General features: G+C 35.1%; 1 protein-coding gene across 10 annotated transcripts in view; it reads right to left on the bottom strand.

Annotated features, from left to right (window-relative positions):
- NAV3 (neuron navigator 3) overlaps nucleotides 1-21960 on the bottom strand; it is a 355345-nt gene that overhangs the window by 46964 nt on the left and 286421 nt on the right. For all 10 annotated transcript variants that reach the window (XM_072772862.1, XM_072772863.1, XM_072772864.1 and 7 more), the window contains 4 exons: nucleotides 19702-19725; nucleotides 17152-17229; nucleotides 8513-8596; nucleotides 202-313 (listed from right to left, as the gene is read on the bottom strand). In XM_072772862.1, coding sequence (XP_072628963.1) covers nucleotides 202-313; nucleotides 8513-8596; nucleotides 17152-17229; nucleotides 19702-19725 — 298 coding nt within the window. The remainder of the gene's footprint in view (nucleotides 1-201; nucleotides 314-8512; nucleotides 8597-17151; nucleotides 17230-19701; nucleotides 19726-21960) is intronic.

The raw sequence follows: 21960 nt of genomic DNA, 5'->3' as shown, positions 1-21960 counted from the left end.
CAGAAGCAAATTCCTTAAGCTTAATTAGAAATTATTGATAAGCAAAGCTACTGTTCTTGAATTCTGGGATTTTGACTGTATTAATACCAATTTATTCATATTAAACCAAGTGCCCTGAGTAAAAGCAGCTTCACTCTAATAAATAAATAAAATATATCCCTATTATTATTGGATGAAAAATGGCAATATTTCCAAATATACCTTTGGGAGGGTGGTCTGGACCATTCAGGGCTCCCTGAATAGCTGCCTGGGCAGCAGAGTTCTGGGCCTTCAGCATTTCAATGGTTTCTCTTAGTTCTATAAGTTCAGACTCCTGTGAAACAAATAGAATTTAGAAGTTTTAATACCTAGAGAAAACAGTAAAATGTCCTTGTTCATAATTCACAATCACATGGGTTTAATTTTATGTAGTACTAACATCCTGGGAGATTTGGATGCCTGATGACCCCATTAAGTCATATCTAACAATTCTTATTTGCTTAAATGTACAGGAAAACTAAAAAAAATATATATATATCTATATATATCTATATATAGATATATATATATATCTATATATATCTATATCTATCTTGGTTATTCTCTTATAAATGTGATCTGAATAGCCTTTATTCCTTTCGAAGGATGGCAATTAAAGCTGACCAGTGCAACATAAAGCAAGATATCACACTGCCCATTTTATACCAAACTTATTAATGCCATCATGGTTACATCACCTCGCTAGCAGAACTGTCCAGGTGCATCACATTGCATTTACTGTCAGCTGGAAACGCTGAATTCTTGTTGAATAGAGGACTTTAGATTTTGTCTCACTTACTTTGCACTTGGGGAACGGATTCTTTATATTCAAGTATAAAAGCAGAAACTGAGCCCTAACTCATTCCTACCAAATGTCATCTTATTAAATTCTGCTGGGCAAGTCAAGGTCATCTTAGATTCTGATACTTTTCATCCAGTAAGATTCCTAGATTGGAGACCCAATTTTACCAAGCCAAAGCAACACAGGGATTTTTTTTTAAGTGAATAGAAATACATGCAATCTACATTCCTTAAATAATACTAATTTACAAAAAAAAAAAAGTAGCTTACAAATCAAATTGTCATGAAACATCTATTTTCTTATTGAATCCAGAGTAACTTTAAGATGTGTCCCACTGAACATGTAAATGTGATCTTTCACAGTTATCGAAGTGAATTATTTTACCAGAAATGACTATGAGGAAGAATGAGGAAGACAAGACATGTGTCTCTCCAAAAAAGAAGTAAAGTATTGTTTCAGCGTGGGCAGTATTTCCATCAGGAGCTTGAAAACAAGGGGTATTCAGAATTCTTGGCAGTGGTGGCAACTCTAAAAATTAGAATTCTTGTCAGTTTCTTAGAGGGAGAATTCTGAGGGAATATAATGGTCATTGATCATTTTCTCTAGCATCTTTGGCAGAAATCAAAAGAATCAGGCTCAGGTTCTTCCCTCCATGGTAAATAGGTTACTCCTACTCTCCACCTTCCAGAATATATGTAAAGCAGTAAGATCATGACAATTGCCTTTGTAGGAAACTAATTTAGATGTAAAAACATCCAGAGACTATTCTAATCTTAGACACTTAAAAAAAAAAAAAAAAAGGACAATGCTAATTGAAATGATAGTCAAGTTTGGAATAGATACCTAGCACATCCTATAACTTTTTGTTGGCCATCTGACCTATTTCTAGTAGATCACAGATATTTTTTAAAAAACCCCCTTATAGATTTCTAATAGTTTATAAGTCAAAGAATTTCATAATGAACAGTCAGTAGCAACCTCTTGCATTCACAGCTGGGTCTTCAAGTATTTGACTGTAATTTAATTTGCATGTATCTATCATAAAAGAAAAATACCATGTTTGTGGGAAACTTCCAGGGCCACAATATAAAATTCAGATTCAACTCATCATAATTTTTCAGTCTCTCCAAATTCTTTCTGTAATTTTGTCCCTTGCTCTAATAATAGATAACTTTTCCAAAACTTGATATATTTTCCATTTAAAATAAATCTCTCAACAGATAAAATGTTTACTGAAATTCATTCTGCTTTTACCAGAAAATTATTCACAAAATGAGCTCTATAGCACACACTTAGCAAATCATACAATTTAAATAGCAATTTTACAACATATAGACTAAAGTACATGTTAAATTTTAATTAAAAGCAGATTTTTCATCCTTGAATTTAAAGTCACTAGTGCTTGTACTGTAGATTAAAAAATCTGCTAGAACACTGGCCTTACGTTGAAAGAAGAAACATGGAAATGAGATCTCATAAAAGGTCTAAAAAATACAGCTTAATTTTATGAGTAAGCTGACTTATTTCAAAGTCTAAACTTCAGTCTTTTCTAGAGAAATCTCAAACTATTTTTAAAAAGATTAGAAGTGAAATGCTCAAGGAATATGGGTTTTTTAGAAAACCACATTTAGTATGAGATAGAAGAATCATAACTTTTAAAACTAGGTATCTTTTCTTTAAGGATTATTAATTTATTTGAGAGAAAGAGAGAGAGAGCACACTTTTATTTTTTTGGCCACGGTGGGGAGTGTGGGTCAGAAATATAATTAGAAGTGAGTTCTAGAAATAGCCAAATATAAAATTGTTTGATACTATGAAATATTTTCATTTAGTCTCTATGTTTTGAAGGTGACCAAATGGACAATACTTCAATTTTGAGACTCTCAATTAAACTCTCAGAAGAAAACCCTGGAAAATGTATATGCCATCAAGATATGGATTTAAAGCCATATCATACTTCTAATGCAGTAGCTTCCAATTTCTACTCTCTTCATTATATACCGAAGAGAAGCTGGGGGCTAGGATAATTCTGTACAGGATCTTGGGAATAGATTATCAGATCATACCTTGTTGATATTTTTCCAATTTTCAAAAGTGGGAATTAAACTAAAACTTCGTTCACCTACAATAAGCTATTCAGATAATGATGCCGCAAATGTCTGCAGATCATGTAAGATTCGAGATTTCCATGAGAGATTCTTGTGTAAAAGAAGCCAGATGGAGTCAATATCTTTTCTAACTGCTTTGTGCAAGTCTCTAAACTAAACAAGTTACCAAGGTCAGACTTGGAACGCTTCAAAATGAGATGATCAAATACTTTGTCGTAACACTAGCCTTACTTGGTGTCCTTTCCAACCTAATTTTCTAACTGCATCTGACCTCTTTCCAAATTTCTCCTGGACACAGGCCTTGTTGAAAATCCCACAAATTTGGCAATAAGTCTCATCAACCAACTGGACCTTCTGGACAAGACTCTTAAAAATTTCTCCTAAATCTGTTTTTTGCTTCCTTACACTGACCCTGAGTTAATCTTACACTATCTAGCTGTAGTTTCTTGAAACACATCCCACTCCCCACACCCATGTGTGTGCCTTGAAATATTGTTCTTCTATTGAAAGAACTCAGCCAGCCCTGATTCTAACAAAATGCAGTAAGTTCCCCAAATCCCAGTAGTGCAACTAACTTGATTCCACGAACAATATGGATTCAAATTATCCTATGTTCTAAAAGGCTAATGAATGTATTTTCCAACTCTAGTGATAATTTTTTAAAAGATTTTATTTATTTGACAGAAAGGGGGGGGGGAGAGAGAGAGAGAGAGTGAGAGAGAGAGAGAGAAAGGCGGGGAGTGGCAGGCAGAGGGTGAAGCAGGCTCCCCACCGAGCAAGGAGTCTGATGTGGGGCTGGCATCATGACCTGAGTTGGAGGCAGATGCTTAACCAACTGCTTAACCCAGGTGCCCCATGACTCTAGTGATAAATTTTAAAAAACACTTCTACTTTTAATCTGAACTGAGAAAAGTTAATGTAAAGACCCAATTCAACTAAAGTTTTAGCTAGTTCTACATTATCCATTTCCAGGGACTTGGATTTTCTCATTTTTAATATTTAAGCTTCTATTTATCTAGTCACCAAAAAAAGTAGCTTCACAGGGGGAAGAATGAGCAAACTCTGGACTTTACGGTTGGCATAAGGATCAATATCTGAGCTCAACGACTTAAACAAAAAGATATTCCTCTGCTGTGTCTGACATTCTTTTTTTTTTTTTTAAGAGAGGGAAAGAGAAAAACAGAATAATCTTAAGCAGGCTTCACGCCCAGCACAGAGTTGGACGTGGGGCTCGATCTCACAACCTGAGATCATAACCTGAGTTGAAATCAAGAGCCACCCAAGCACCCCTGTGCTCAGACATTCTAATAAGACGAACCTAGTACACCTTAGTATATGTTCTAATTGCCTCTGGTACAATTGCTGGAGGGAATTAATTTGGAAGTCTTTTAATTATCAGTGAGTACAGCCTTAGTACATTCACCTGGATTTAGCAGTAGTTCTGAAAAAAAAAAATTCATTCATTAAAATACACATTTGTAGAATTCTTGCCTTTTGATGACTTGTATTACAGCCTTCCTCATCTGGCATTCTATAAGAAAATAAAGTGCTGAACGATCATTTGAATGGCATTTTTTTCCAATTCTGACACGGATGGTACAAAGTTTGCACCATTCCAAGTGCAGAGAAGTTACTTTATCATTTATAATTGATATCTCAGGGCATTAAGTCTTAATTTTCTCAAAGAATCTTGGGGGAGAAGCGCTAATAAAGGGACAAGGACTACAAATGTAGGTATAATTATTGATCAGACTATGTCACTGTCATAATCTGTTGAGCCTTAGGTTAGGCATAGAGCAATACCTAAAGACAGCCAACAAGCATTCATGACAATTATCTTAATTTTTCCTAGTTATAGACTTACTATTATGTAACATGAGCCTTCTAGTGGTTACTGAGGATGCTGTTAAACTATGGGACCGATCTTCATTAACTTTTATCATATTAGTCTAATGGCAAAAGCCTTGGAATGGCTCCTTGTTTTCAAGGACCAGATTCCTTAGACATCTTTCTAGCCTCAGTTCCACATTTCTCTCTACATTCCTTCTTTTTCCCTCTTTTCCCCTTCCCCTTTTCCCTCTATGTCTCCCTCTTCCCTCTTTGCTGCTCAAGCTCATGGTGCCCCTTCTTTTATAACATACAGTCCCCCCACTTTCCAAAAATTAATCTTTTTATCCTCCCAGAGCCCAGGGGAGTCCTTTATGCCATCTCTACTCTGGAGCCTAGGTGAAGATGCAGTCTCCTGTGAGTACACTCAGGATACTCCTATACTTCCAATAGCACCCCAAATTTTCTGCCTCCTGAGTTATTCATACATGTCTTTTCTTTCTCACCAGATTATAAGTGTATAAAAGCAGTGGTCTGGCAAGATAATCAGGATTACAGATTTGGCATCTGGGAGCAGGGAAAGATTTTAAGATACTATTCAAGGAAGTGGACTTGGTCTATACATGAAACTAAAATTTTAATACAGTTTTCAGACTATTAACGCCATATGGTTGTTGAAAATCATACTTTAAAGCCAGAAGAAGCCTAAAGACTTGGATTTGAGTCCTAGTTTTATTTACATTTGAGGGTTTGACTCCCAGTTTCATTAACATTTCTCAAGTATGTAACCCAACCTTGACTTCTGTTGCTTCCTGTGGTAGCATCCCACCTTCACTTCCCAGTATCTTCACTCTCAACATTTTCAGTGGTGCTTATCTTTACCTGAAATCCTGTATTTTTATCATAATCTGTCACATACTGGAATATAAACTCTATTTTATGTTATAACCAGTTATAAACTAGGACATAAACAGTGTGTGTGTATATAAAATGCATATATTATATGTAATATATTATATATGTATATACTATATATACATGTGTATATTATACACACATATATGTATTTTTTTCACTGCTGAATTCTCAGTAGCTAGAGCAGTCTCTCCTACACAGTAGAAATTCAATAGAACTTTGGTGAATGATTAAATGGACAAATGAGCCTTGAAACTCCAAGAACAGAGTTTCAAAAACCTCTGCTCTGTATGCGCTAATCTTTTTCCCAGGATTGTTGGATCACCAGAGAGCAATATACCCTTTTATCTCAGCTCCCTGAAGAAATGACTTTACTGAAATATGATTAAGTGTTATGCCCTCAGCTTTTAGAGAAATGTCTATTTCAACGGCGATTTTGTCTTTTGTTATTCCATGACCCCAATTTAAGAAACTTTACAATAAATTTGTCCTTGAGTTCAGTGCCAAAAAGTTTGTCTCTTCGATCTAAATTATGCTCTTTCTGGTCAGAAAATGAGAACTAGACATGCCAAGCAATCTCCCTTTGTGCCTTAGCTTCCCTGACATTCAATTCCATTCAGCACTTTGCGGTAGTAATTACATAGGCTCGGGCATCTTGCTATATACATTCTTCTACTTGTTTTCACTAGATCCTGTTATTGAATCGTGCCATATCATATTGCAATTAGTTTTATGATTCCCAAGGCCACCTTGGAAATAGACAAGTTTTAAATCTCAGATTAATAACATAAACCACTTCCTAACATCGTTGTGTGCATGCAGCTTGCAACGAGACAAGCAATCATTTTATTTTCAGTTTAAAAAAAGGCAAGGCAATTTCAGACATCACGATATCTTCTGAGAAAATTTTATAATTTTGGCAATGTTACTTTATGGGTAATGTGCACACAATGATAAAATTCCACGCATTATGCAGATGTATTTAAAAATATTCAAGGCATTATTCATAGGCATTAACAAATGCAGAGTTTTCCAATTTCCATGAGAAAATGCACTCATAAATATAAAAGAATTGTAGGCAATATGGGTCGCTAAAAAGCATTAATTTTGACTTCTTAAAGATATTGAGACTTAAACACTAACCATGATTTCAAGCTATGTTCCTGGCATATGGCCAATGATGAATTTGATTTATCCCATATTTTTTTAAGAGGAAAAAAAGGAGAGAAGTGCAAAGAAAGGTAACATGTGTTTGCCTGTCCACTGTCTGTGGTATTGCATAGTATCTTACAGCGATTCTACAAGGTTGTTATTATAAACCTGACTTTTCAAATGACGAATGTGAGGGTTAGTGAAGGAAGATTCTACAGCTCTTAGGAAGTTCCCCCGAGATTCTCACTCAAGCTTCCCAGGCTCCAGCCTTCACACGCTTTCCCACTTGGCTGCTCTACAAGACCTCGGCATCCTATTTACTAAGCTCTTAGGTTACATAGTGAAGTGGTATGATGAAAGATGAAGATAAAATCCCTTGCTCAAAAGGCATTTGTCATCTTCCCTTACAGGGAAGATCCCCTGACGGGGATGGACAGTGTTCTCTTTCAGGGGTGGGGGATTCTCTGAAATAGGAGAATGAAAAGGTGAAGAAAATAGAGTTTGCTAATTACAGCAGGCTATCACAGGAATATTTGATTTTCTCTTTAGTTTAATTGGGCTGTTCATTCAGGTTTTTTTTTTTTAATTTAAAAAATGGTAAACTGACAAAATGGTAACACACACTAGTTCTCCAATGCTAATGACATACTTTACAGAACTGAAGACAAAACCGAAGCCATCTCTAAGGATAGATCTAGGTACTGATTCTGAAAATACCCAAAGCTTTTTAGGTTTTGCATCTCTTTGGAAATTAGACGAAAACTGTGGCCATCTGCTCATATGATGCACATATGCAGTTTTTACGAATGTTTCCATACACTTTTAGAGACTTCATCTGTCTCTAACACCCATCCAAGGACTCAGGTGAGGGTCACCGAAGTCACGGCAGAGAGGGAAGTTACTGGTCATCCCATGGAAATGTCCAGATTCTTTCTCGGCGAAATGAACTTTTTTGATTATGTCTGTCTTGTGAACTAAATTCTCTGTTTCTTTCTTTTTAGAATTTCTTCTCCCCCTCCCCTCCATAAAATGGATGTGACTTTATTTTCAAGTTTTTGATATGAGTTAACTTTACTTTTCAAAGACAGCACCCCCAGATGCCAACTAGACTTCATTACTCCCAAGTGACACAAATCTTCCTGTAGCATTCCGTATTTCTAAACTTCAGCTCAGGGTCAGTGTTTCAGGCTCTTGCCCACAGACGTTGCAACAAGAGTCCCCTGACTTTAGAGAGTCCTCGCATCTCCTCCAGATTTTCTCCACCGGTATCTCCGATTACTGCCATGGTCTCTATCTGGGCTTACAACAGACCATGCGTTTGTGAAAATGCTTGTCAGAGTGCAATTCTTGTCAACTGCATGACAAACTGTTCCCAGAATATTCTAACTCTTCTCATATACGACTGTTTCTCTTTCTTAACATTTGGTATTCTTTTAATAGGTCCAATCAGAAGTAAAATAATAGACTGCCTGGAAAGAACTTGTGTGTGTGTGTGTCCTAATATGGATCAAACTGAATCACAAGTCTTTAAAATCTGAAAAGAAAAAGTATTATCTTGCCGTTTTCCAATTTAGAATGGAATGGATCCCCTCCAGTATTACGCTTAAGGAGCTGCAGGTCATGCATTGTTTAAACATCCTACGCAACTTGCTGTCTTATTTCAAGCCCCTGTGGTAATTCGTGAACATACCTTCTGTTCTGCTGTCATGGTTAGACTCTGCAGCCGGCCAGTCATATTCCCTAAGCTCTTTTCAAAAGCTGCTACGAGGTGAGCCTGTGAACAAGATGGAAGGAACACATTTTAAATGTCAGAACCTTGTATATGGATGGATGGATGAAAACTCTTGATTTTATAAAATGCTCAATTTCAGGTATTCAAACTTTTTAAATACTATGACCATCACCGTTAGCTTTCAGTGATGACTCTCCCTTAACATAAATCTTTGTTTATCATTTCTAAACTTCAGTTTAAATTCCGTCTCTTGACATTTAATGTGAATTCAACTTCTGAAAAGGGATGGTATTTTTCAAATAATAACACCTTCTGACTTGCATATCACAGAGGACTTGACACCCAAAATACAGAACACACTTCTGAGGTGCCAAGTTTTTAGACTTAAAGCTCAAGAGGAGGTCCCTGCAATAGTCAATGGACAAATGTTTCTCATTTTTATACCTCCATGATGACCTTTGAAGATATTGTTCGCTCCTTTATTGTACCGATACTCTCCTTCTAGTGTCAGACATCTGCTGACAGCTATAACGTTACCTTTCCTCTCTTCGTGCTTACAAAGAATGGTATCAGAAAGAGTTGTCTTCACCTTCCAAACTTTTTACAATAAAAGGGCTTTTATTGCTACTTTATTCCCTTCAACGAAGGAAGTGCAGGTAGGCCAGCTAGAAATAATATTCAGTCATATTTTATTTAAGTTTTCATGGCTTTCGGGTTTTCTTTTAAATCTCAGGGAGTTACACTTATTGCAGTATAAAACCCGAACTCTTTTTTTTTTTTTTGATAAAACCCAAACTCTTATGATTAAGAGGTATTTGACAATCTTACAGCTCTAAAATAGGCCAGGTTCTGTTGACATGCCATTATCTATCAGCTTCACCCACAGAATATTAAGCACGAAGAGGTGCTTCAATCTCTCACTGTTGCTTGAGGAGAACTACAGGTGTGTTACCTTAAACCGATCTACTTTTATTGTGCCCTTACAAAGACATGACGATAGAATTTATTTTACAACCTACATCGATAATAAACTATGTGTGTGTGTGTGGGGGGGAAATTTGGCAACCGTTGGCCAAAGATTAATTTTTGAGAGAAAGGAGGAAAAGGACTTACTAAAATATATCACCTTGTAACTATCACAGAGCTGAAAAGCTGAGGTAGCCATTATCACATGGATTGCAGGAGTCCAAAGGATTAGGGCACTAGAAATTTATTCCATTATTCGTAACAGAAAGAAGTGTATATTCCACTACTGGTAACAGCTAGAAGGTACAAGTCCCTTCCATTATGATCACGATACAAAGGCGTCCTCGTTCCTAGCTCTGAGCTTATCCTGTGCTGCTCCCCTCCTTTTCCTGACACAATACAGAGAAAGATAATTTGTGGAGGATACTTCTTCTATTAATCTTCAGTCCTCCGATACAAACTTTTATTCTTTTTCCACTCTCTCCTGCCTCCATCTCATTTTCCCACCAAATCTCTCTCTTTCTCTCTCTCTCTCTTACACGCACAACCATGAGAATCATACTCCAAGGTTAGTTAGCAGATTTAATATGATAAATAATACTCTTTTTTTCAAAAGAAAAAGGGATAGTATCTTGAGCTTAAAATGTTTTCAGTGATAAGGAATATCATTGCATCAGGCTTCATATATCAGAAATTAGCTTATGTTCCATTCTCTCTCATATGTAACCTTTTTATTGTAAGAAAATTTAAAAAGAGAACAAAAGCATATTAAATCATATAAACCATATTAAAAGTGAACAAAATGAAAAGGCACAGCTCATTGTTTTCTCACACAGTGAACATTCATACACTCACCAGCCAAGTCAAAAAATAGGACAAGTGAAGACCCTAGAAATTTTCCCTTATCTTTCTCTTACTACTGTCCCCTCTCCCTTTCCACAGATAAGCACTTATGGTAATGATTTTCTTACTTCTCTTTTTAGTTGCATCCCTAAACACTATATTTTAGCTTTGTCTATTTTTAAAACTATCAGAATGGAATCATATGGCAACAATTTTTTTGTGACTGTTCTCCTTTTCTTAACATTGTGTTTCTGAGAGTCACTCATGTGGTGCGTAGCAGTAGTTAGATTTTGCTGTAATGCATTGCTCCATGTGATTTATAATATATTTGCCCAAATATAATATATTTGCCCATTTGCCATGATTTATAATATATTTGCCCATTATATACAATGGGTTACTAAATCCTAAAATAAAATTGCTCATTTTCTCTTAGAATAGTGAAAATTCTGGCCGAAAACCACCATTAATATTTACTAAAAGTAATGCAGGAATCTACTCAATATTGCAATTTTAATTCTCCAAAACAACTGTAAGGCTTAATTATTGGATATATAAACTTGAATGTATAAACTTGGATGAAAATTTAAACTTTACCTTCTTTGCATATTTTCTCAGTTAAACAAGAGTTAAAATATGGCAAAGAAAGTAGGAATGTGAATATGCTGAATAAATGTACTGCCTGTATTTTGTAGCTATTAGTTAATACAAAATGTTCGCTATGAGAATGTCAGTTTTCAATCTTTGGAACATTGATGTTCACTAATTATTCATAAGAAAATGTATAACCAGTTACCAAAGAACATTTTGAGTCACATTGTTCTTCATGAAAAATATGCTAGAAATGTGTCAGTGAAATACTGCTTTATTTAAATTTATGTTGCCTTGGCTTCGGTTATCAGATTAACTTTGTTACTTTGAGTTAATACAAGGTTAAATTTCTCACCAATTGGATTAATGGAAAGAGTACAAGAAACAAATAATAGAAACCATTACTACCAGTGATGATCTTTCTCACCTCAATGGAGAGAAAATGAAAAGCAAAAGCAATTGACAATAGGACATTAGATCTTATCTGAAAAACTTAATAAAATGGTGACTTTTTCTAAAATTGTGGATTTTTAGGGGGATTATTGATCATGGTTTACTTGGTTTCGACTTTTCTCTTAGTAGCTGCATAATTTTCAAGCCAGAGTAAAACTGTATCAATATGATAATGAATATTCCCTGACTTGTGTTAGGTGAAGACTGTCAAGGGAATAAAATAGACACAACTGAATATTAGGTAAGGGAAGGTATTTCTAATATACACTGTCTTTAGTTTTGGAATTCTATAATATAATCTGAATATAATCTGAATCTTTACATAAAGAGAATTATTGTGCTGCTAAACAGTAAGATGAAAGATTATGAAAAAGTGCCAGCATTATATTTATTCACCCAGAATTTAATGACAGTCCATCAACCAGAAAAAAATATAGAGATTTATATGGAGATGTATATAAAAGTGACTTTACATTTGAAAATCAATAGATGAACTGAAAAGGACTCTGAAGGTATCATAAATAAGGTTTCACATTTCTTTTACACAATATTAAATTGTTCCTTCAGTGTTTGTCATTGTTAATACGTGCAAAACTGTTTTCTGTGAAAGGAGATACAGAAAAACGAGAGTAACTGCCAGAATGTATAAAAATATTAAATATGCGACTCCTGGGGGGCTCAGTGGTTGAGCGTCTGCCTTCAGGGCATGATCCTAGGGTCCTGGGATCGAGTCCCACATGGGGCTCCCTGCATGGAGCCTGCTTCTCTCTCTGTCTGTGTCTCTGCCTCTGTGTGCCTCTCATGAATGGATAAATAAAATCTTTAAAAGTAATAAATTTTAAAAAAATTTAAAAACAGACATATTAAATAGAACAAAAAAACAGGACACAATCCTAAACAAAAGAACACCTGAGAGATTTTTGGCTAAAAGACCTATGTGTTGAAAGGCAAAAAATAAATAAATAAATAAATAAATAAATAAATAAATAAATAAATAAATAAAAATAAAAAAAATAAAAAATAAAAGACCCTCTGTTTTGTGACATATTCATTCAGTGGTATCTTTGAAAATGATAATAATAACTAGCCTTAGTGCCTACTTCTAAATATGTAAGAGCTGAGATTCATCAACAAAATATATTATCATGCCAACAAATGCTTAGCACCTGATTTGACAGTAGGAAGGTGTGGGTGAGAGGCTGGGAGGCTGGCTGACTGTAGGATATGGCCATACATTTGCAGTTGCTCGCTGGTGGGATCCTCTTTTCCTCCTGTTCACGTGCTGTATTGATTCGGGGAGGTCAGGCAGTAGCACCTGCCAACATACCCTCTTTCCTTTCTAAAGACATCCTAGTAGAAAGTGCTTTACAGAGAGTCCTCCCAGGGCTTTATGTAGCTCTGTGATCAGAGAATCTGACAAGTGGATGGGAAGATTCACCGCATATTCTACTGAGGTTTACCCTGCCGGTCAAACGAAAAGTGAGTTGGCTGGGCACCTTTTTAATTTACCACTGCTGTGTGTTTTTTTTTTTTTTTTTTTTAAGATTTATTTATTTGAGAGAGAGAGAATGCGAGCCAGGGGGAGGCAGAGGGGGGGAGAGAGAGAATCTCAAGGAGAATCCACACTGAGCATAGAGCCTGACTTGGGGCTTGACCTCACAAGCCTGAGATCATGACCTGAGCCCAAACCAAGAGTAAGATGTTTAACCAACTACCCCACTCAGGCACCCCTACTGCTGCTTCTTTTAACAAAGTGGGGAAAAAAGCATATATATATATATATATATATATATATATATATATGTATTTTTTTTAAGATTTTATTTATTTACTCCTGAGAGAGATAGAGGCATAGACACAGGCAGAGGGAGAAGCAGGTTCCATGCAGGGAGCCCGACGTGGGACTTGATCCCAGGACCCCAGAATCACACCCTGAGCCGAAAGCAGATGCTCACCCACTGAGCCACCCAGGTGCCTCTGAAAAAAGCATTTTAATAGAGAAGCAGGTAAGTTTCAAATTTAAAAATTAAAACATGGATTGTTGTGTGGATTCCATATAAATATAATCATGTCAGAAAAAAAATATAATTATGTCAAGCCCAAACACAGATCAATTGACAGATCAATTAACAACACAACAAAAATTCCCCAAAGTAAGGAGAATCATTTTAGTCCTGATAGAGTGATTTATATATTGAGTAAAAAATAAATTATCTGGATACTTAAATAATCATTAAATAAAAAGTTAACAGTTAATGATATTTTCTACAGAACCAAATCCATTGTAATTCATCCTTATAAAAATCATGGCTGTTTTACTACTTCACTTCTATACAATAATGCTCATTGTAGTGATCTTATGCAGTTTAAATAAACTAAAACAATACAAGGTTTACTCCTACTTCCAAAAAAGATTACAAGATTAAAAATAGTTTTTGACTTAAAGAGTTCTGTACAGAAATAATTTTATTCAGTCTTATGACTAACTTAACTTCTGCACATGTATATTACATGTATATATTACATACATCAATAGATATTAACAGATATCTGAATTTGTTAATTTGGATATCTGAGCATATTCTCTGAATGAAATTTAAATGCAGTATTTTTTAGAACTAAGAAAAAATAAAATATTAACTAAAAAATCCTTTGATGGCTCATTATGCTCTATGGGAACTTAAGTGACATTATAAATCAAATGCCAAAGAAAGTTCAAGATAATTTGCAGTTAATAGATAATTCATGAGTAATTCAAATTTTTAAATGTACAAAAAAGTTTGTATATTTAAATATACAAGTTGACATAGATATATAAGACGGCTGAGTGGTAATCCATGAGTTTGTTTTACCCAACAACTCCTGAAGGTATATTTTAGTTGTTTGCAATGTTCTTTACTGTTAAAAAATAAAGTTGCTAGGTATAGTTTTTTGGGTGGCTTTGAGGTGATTTAAGAAGATTTATAAAATGCATTATGAAGTAAAAAAAAAAAAGGCATGCAAAATAGGATATAACTTAGGCTCCCATCTGTGAGCAAAAGGCACAGTTAAGATAACATAGATGTGGGTAGGGGAAGCTGGAGACATTTGGGCATCTTCTCTAAGACTAGAACTTGATAAATAAAATCACCTATTTGACACTACTTGCTCTAATTCTGTATTCATTCCTTTTTTCTTTATTTTCCTCGAGGAAATATTCTATGCTTTTTTTCCTAATCACCCCTTTCCTCCATGATACTTTAATACCATAGATATGATGGATACCTGTCCATGTACTCTATGAATAACTGTGCTTTATGCATAAAAAAAGAGTAAATTTTTTTTACCACCAAAACCAATTTTCACCCTCTGGTGGTCATATTGATGCTCAGCTGAGACTACATGAGCCAAAGTCATGAAAACACATCAGTGATAATCAGTGTGGCATGCATGACTGGAGCAGAAGTAGGCAGCCAACGGCTGTCACTCTTAAAAAATTTTTGCTCCTTTCCCAAACAATGGTACAGAGTCATATTTCAGGACTGCTTCCTCAGGTTAAAACTTGGTTGCTCCTCTGTATGTGTGTGTGTATGTGTGTATACAAGCCTTTGCAAGTGTGTACTGCATATATCTCTTCAAAAGATCAACACTGAAAAGAAGCATAAGAAACCAACCATTGAATATTACGCAGTCATAAAAAAGGATGGGATTGTGCCTTTTGAGACAACATAGATGGATATTGACGTATTATGCTAAGTGAAGTGCAAATGAAAGAAAAGAGAAAGACAAATGGCTGATTCCACTCATCAATGAAATCTGGAAAAAAACAAGCAAACAAAAAGTAGAACCAGACCTATAAATATAGAGAACAAATTGATGCCTGCCTGTGGGAAAGTGTCGGGCAATGGGCAAATAGGTGAAGGGGAGACGGAGATCCAGGCCTCCAATTACAGAATGAGTAAGTCACGGGAATAAAAACCAGAGCCTAAGGAATACGGTCAATGATAATGTAATAGTGATGTAATGGAACAAATGGCAGCAACTCTTGCAGGGAACACAGGATAGTGTATACATTGGTCAAATCACTAAGCTGTACACCTGAAACTAATGCAACACTGTGTGTCAACTCTACTCCCTCCACCACCCAGGCCCCCAAAAAGAAACCAACAACCATGTTTAGGAAGGGTGTCTGAGGGAAAAACAAGTATATGTTTTTTATTACAGACTTTTTTTTAGTTTCAGTTTTCCTTTTTAATATAAGAGGCACATAATGTAAAGCTTTTTAAATGGCAATAGTTTAAAAATTGTTTATGGAATTTAAAAATTCCGTAACGTATAGCAGATGTTTATTATTAATGTCTGAATATATAAACCCATGCAAGAGACATTTACACAATAAAAATAAAATCCTTCAATTTTAATCGTTAAAGACATCTATAAGTATCTTGACCATCCAACGAGTAGGGTCTGCCACTGAGCCTTCCTCGTTGCAGATAAATACAGCCCAGTGTGTTGGCATTTACATTGTCATTTGTCCTTTGGGTACAGATTCAGGAATGTAGACAGAGTGTTTTATACTCTTATTCATCTAGTCTGGTATAAAATTTATAGTTTCTTCTGAACTATTTCTTTAAGAATTCTTCTTAGATGGAAAATATGGGTTAAATAATTCTGTTGTCTCTTCCAGTATTGCCTAACAATTCTCTAAAACCTGCTATTATTTTTAACGATCCCCCAAAATCTATAAAAATAGGCAATCCAAAATTAATTGTATCCTCCCAACATTGAAAAGATAAAATCAATTCAAATACAGTCATAAAATGAATACACTGTCAGTGAAATGACTCACTTCTATGCTGTGGAAGTTGTATGACACAAGAATTTTCATCCTTAAAATCTCTCTTAGTCAAGTCATACCCCGTGGGCCTACTACACCTGCTATGTCTCTCTTGCTATGTCATGCTTTGTCTGGGACATAGAAAACCTCAATGGAGAGTAGAGATCGGTGAGGCAGACGAGAGGCCCAAAGCTACATGGTTCAACTGAACAGATTAGTGTTGGATGAAGGTGGCAAGGCAAATGGCAAAACAGCGGGAGCTTCCCTACCCCTCACTGGTGCTCCTAACACTACTGTTCCTCAGGACCAGGCACCATGCCACGTGTTCTGTATTATTCTCCATCTATTCTGAGTATTCCCTGGCTCGTGGAAAGATATTCAATAAATGTTAATACTATTGATGACCACTGGCGTCATTTTTGCCATTCTCAGGTGGCCAAACTGCTGTGAGAAGGCTGCCAAAATTTTTAAGAGAACTACCTCTCATTTATAACATAGCTCAGATACTCAAATGTCATGCTAAGTTAATTTTTTTATATAATTAATTGGATGCTTAACTAATTGCCCAGTAAATTGTGAAGAAGGCAGGGCACATAGAATATTTTATCGTCCAGAGTTAATCACTATCAACCCCCAACCATATTGTGGCTGGAAAAAAAAAATCTATGGAGAGTAAAAAAAGACATAAGAAATAACCCTTGTAACTGTGATTAATGTCTCCAACCTTAGAAGAAACAAAAGGCCTTTTAACCACATCAGTTTGGGTTTACATTTTAATACTCAGTATGCAGGAAAGTTTACCTTCATATGACTGACTGAAGACTTTATTTTTGACCATTTAAAATTTGTATATCTGTTGCTAAAGTTATTCCATTTACTACTTACATATCTGTTTAGATATATCGAAAAATAATCACAAGTGACTTACGTTTGCTGAGAGTTGAGATGTGAGGGTAGCAACTTTTTCTTGTGATGCAACCAGCTCTCGCCGCAGTTTGTGGATTTGCTGAATATAGTTTAAAAAAAATCAATTCAATATACTATATTTTTACTTAAAACTAAGAATTCAATCCAAGAAAGTAAATGTTATATTTCGCTCATGTAACCCCTTAATTAGTGTATCAGCACAAATTCCTGAAAAAAACAAAGAAATGTGAACACTAGCTACACAGTAATAGTCAAATGCCCTTATTAAGAAGAGTGGTAAGTGACTGTTCAAGGTTAGGACCCAAATTTGCAAATTAAAGGATGTTTGCTTGCTCTCTTGCCCCATCTGCCTGACTCAAGAATCAAGTTTATTTTCTCTATTAATTCTCCTACTTCAGGCAATTTGTGGTAACAAAACTCAGGCAGTAAGATCTTTTCTTTTTAAAAATTAAATATACATAGACACATTTTTTCTGGGTCTTCTTTTAGCAAAAAGTACTGAATGTTCTAGCATGGCATTGAGCATGGAGTTTTAGCAAAAATACTCAGTTTTTTTGGTGTGTGCTTATTTTAATTTTCTGTAGTTTGGCAACTTCTCAGAAGCTGTGGAATATCCTTTAGTCACTGAAAGATGGCTCTAATTCCACAAGTAATGAGTCCATATTTGGAAATAATTTTATTAGCTGGAGTTTCAACGGCTAACACTCAAAGAACCCTTCCCAAATCTTTCTGTAATGCTTTTTATTCACAGAGTTACTATTAACTCAGAATAGTAATGCTTTATAGATTACCTATAGTTTAAAAGTAAGCAGAAAAATTAGTAATACTGTTCAAATAAGATAAGCCAACAAAATTAATACGCTAAAATGTCTTCTTCCTTAGCTAAGTTCACATTGTAATAAAACTGAACCAGAAAAAGGAGAGTATTTCATATCACATTTAAATTGTTAATATAAGTATTCTCTGCAGTTAAACCTGAATGTCTCATGTTGCTAAAACATGTAAACACAGATTAGTAAGGGTAAAACATTTACAACCATCTGAGGCTAAGTCTGTAAGTATATTTCTGGTCTCAAGGGATTTTAGTTACTCAGATGCCAAATATTCTACTCTAATTCTTCTCATTTCTGTGAAAAGAAGTCTTCTATTGTTGTGGCTGGACATTTGGAATACTATCTCAGTTTGAAAGAGCATTCTTGACATAGTCCATTAACTGTCTTATTTTTTTCCCTCTTGTGGAAAAAAAATGGTAGTCAATATTGCGAGAGTCAAAAAGGAGCTGTGAACTTTAAGCTGGAAGCAGAGACAGTGGACATTTATTATAATCTCAGCAAATGTGATTCCATTTCACTCCTGTTTTTTTTTTTTTAAGAGGTTCACTAGCCCCAAATAGCACTTGACTTGCATTTGAATGATGATGACCACAGATAGTCCCAGAAAACAGACCACCTATTTTATCTTAAACCAATACAAATTCAAACAGCCTTTCTCAAATTAATAATCTCCATTACATTACATAATACTTTACAATGAAATCTAGGAAAACTTAAGGTAATGTAAATTATTTTTTAAAGAAAACCATGACCCATTAGGGGTAGGAATTATACAAAGGGGAGTCGGGTAAGTACTAATCAGGCAAATAGGCAGCATTTGAATACCTCAGTAGTCACATTATGACCAAATTAGAAGCACTGTCCCGTCCATGCAACATAAATAAAATAGTATAGTTTTTCTTTTAAACCATATTTACTTTTTTGGTCTAGATCATCAGATTGCTATAACCAATACTATTTCAATATTTTAAGCATAGCACAAATTTTACTTTAAAGGCAAGGTAAGGCAAGGAGTTCCATTGCAAAGGCTGCTGCCAAGACACTGGTTTTCTCTGTGGTCTGACTGCCTCAGTGTCAACCTATCAAATAGTCACTTCCACACCTTGAATAAAGGCCTAATTAAAGTCCTGCTCTCCTGGGATAGGACAATTCTTTTACAAAGGGAAACCAAAAGAACACTCTCCAGGTTGCAACCTGACCTGTGCATGATTGCGACAGAGTGTGTATTTGTGAAACGTGTGTGATCAGAACAATGTAGCATGCTAGACATAAAGTGGTGGTCAGAACAGCAAAGTCCTGGCATGAAGAGATAGGCTGGGATGCTGGGACCTTCTGTTGTGGAGATGTGGTGCCTAAGACTCAACACTACATTAATCCTATGCAGTTAGTCTCATAGGCATTGGTGAGAAGAGACGACAATAAGCGAGAAAGACCACACATCCATTCATTCATTGGGTTTAATGAGTGCTTACTACTGCAGGCGATGGTTAGTTGTTGATATAAAACCCCATTCTAGAATGTGAGAGGAGAGTTTGCTTTTAAGAACTTCTTTTCATTTTCTTTATGAGGAAGCACCCAAGACCATTTATCAACTAGAGGATCGCGTCTATCAGCTATGCTGGAGAGCTATGCCTCTGTATCACAGAGCCCTCTACTGGTAGAAGCATTCATCACAAGTGTACACAAAGCATCAAATTCAAAAATGCTACAAATTTTACCTCTGAATGAGCCTTTTCTTCAGCCTGTAAAAGACAAAAGGCAAAAATTATCTATAAATATAACTAATGTCATTTTGTTCCACAAGTATAAATGAGTAATTTCATTGTATAATTATACTGTATTTTCAAAATGTTACTATGATCCAATATAAGACTAGTAAAATACATATTATTATAGTAAAATACATGTTATTTTATCATATTGTTACAAATTATTATGATAGTGATATTGTATTTATATAATTATGATATTATTATATTATTATAACAGGAACCTTTAAGATTACAAAGGAATGCTTCCTTATATATACATGATTCACTGAAAATGTAGGTTATTTGATTCATGGACATATAATATGCCTTAGAAGCAAAGTTAGAATTGAAGATTTTATTTATTCTTGAGAGACACACAGAGAGAGGCAGAGACATTGGCAGAGGGAGAAGCAAGCTCCCTGCAGGGAGCCCGATTTGGGACTCGATCCCAGGACTCCAGGATCATGACCTGGGCTGAAGGCAGATAGATGCTCAACCACTGAGCCACCTAGGTGTCCCACAAAGTTAGAATTAAAAGAACATGTTACCGTAAGAGTCAGACCATAAGCAACAAAAGCAAAACAAGTCATAAAATTATATCTTAAAAAAGATGAGTGTAGGAAAAAAGGAAACATTACATTTTTTTTTCATTCATATTATAGAAAATACACTCCATGCTCTATAGAGATCTTCAGGCAAGACTTAGGTGTCGGAGTTTTATTTTGGCTTGGATTTAAACACAAGCACACAAACCCTTTTTATGATTTACACATCATAAAAAAAAAATCTCAAATAAAGCCAGAGGGAAAATATTGACCTTTACTGATAACCACAGAAAATCAGTTTCTATCTTCTTTTATTGTCCCTAATGATTATTAATTAAGTTTATGGAGCTGCAAGCCAGCAAAGAGTAAAATGCCCAGTGTCAAGGTGGAGATAAAAGTGGCTGACAAACATCTGGGTTATACACATTATGGAAATGAGGACTGCTATGAGAGCTTGCAGGCTGTTTTGGACTCAGTTGCAGAAAATTCCCAGCTCTGTTTTTCTTCTTTTTGCTAGGCTGAAAAATGCCAGAAAATGAGTTATGTGTGCCATTATGTTTGGGAAGCTCCCTTATTCTGGAAAAAGCTGGAGAATGAATATCGCTGAACAGTACAAATCTGCTCATTGCCTTGAGGTCTGAAAGTGAAAAAAAAAAAAAAACCTTATTTCCTATCTCTCCTTTGGGGACATTTCCCAGTTAACTGATGCAGAAGTACCTGAACTACTTTTTCTCTTTTTTTTTTTTCTCCAGAAAACATAAAATAAAACAAAGTAAAATAAACTTAGATATTTTTATGCAGAAGCATTTCTGGAGTATTCTCTTTCCTGTATTTTCTCTGCTCTTAAAAATAATGTATAGTTAATAATAATGTGTTAAAGTAATAGAGTGGTTAAATAGTAGAATCCTAATAGCCTGTATAAGAAAACTATGTTTTAAAAATAAATGCTAACACGAAACTTGAATATTTTACAGTTCAACTTTAATTTTTAAGGGAAGATTTTATTTTTTTGATTCTAATAATATTAAGGTGTCAGATGTAGTCTGTTTTTGAATCAGAAGTAAGGAACTAATTTTAAGATTAGTTAGGGAACTAACCTTAAGATGGAAATTTCATCTTAAAGCAAAAGAAAGCTGGAAGTTGTCTGCCTTAAGACAAATGTGCAATTAACCAGGACTATTTGTTTTCCCTAGAACTTTGCATGTTCATTGCTACTATATTCTGTCCAAATGCTGCTTAGGGCCTGTTAGGATTATATGAAACTGATAATAAATAATTTGAGTATTTTAAAAAAGCAATGTTTTCTACTTAAAAAATAAAAAGGCTATCCATCATATCTTCTCATTAAAAAAGCCTTGAATAAGTTATATATATTACTCATAAGCATAACCATTACATATTAATTCTGTAGGTATCGTATATAAACTCTTTTCTTGTTGTTTTTTCAGAACTCTCTTTTTCCTTAATCTTTGCCTTCTTTCATACCCCATGACTATCAATACCAGGTAAGGTGTTATCATAAAGTCAAAGCAGTGAGGCAGAATTTTAATATTGTATTTCTTTCAGCGATTTAGGCATGAGATAAAAAAATGATGGAATGTGATTACTTGCCATTTTTAAATGACGGTGTTGAACCAAGCCCAGTGTCCTAAAGGATGGTACACAGTATAAAACATTTTGT

This window comes from Canis lupus, chromosome 13 (assembly GCF_048164855.1).
Source record: "Canis lupus baileyi chromosome 13, mCanLup2.hap1, whole genome shotgun sequence".
Classification (NCBI taxonomy): Eukaryota; Metazoa; Chordata; class Mammalia; order Carnivora; family Canidae; genus Canis; species Canis lupus.
This window is presented reverse-complemented; position numbering and strand designations above follow the sequence as displayed.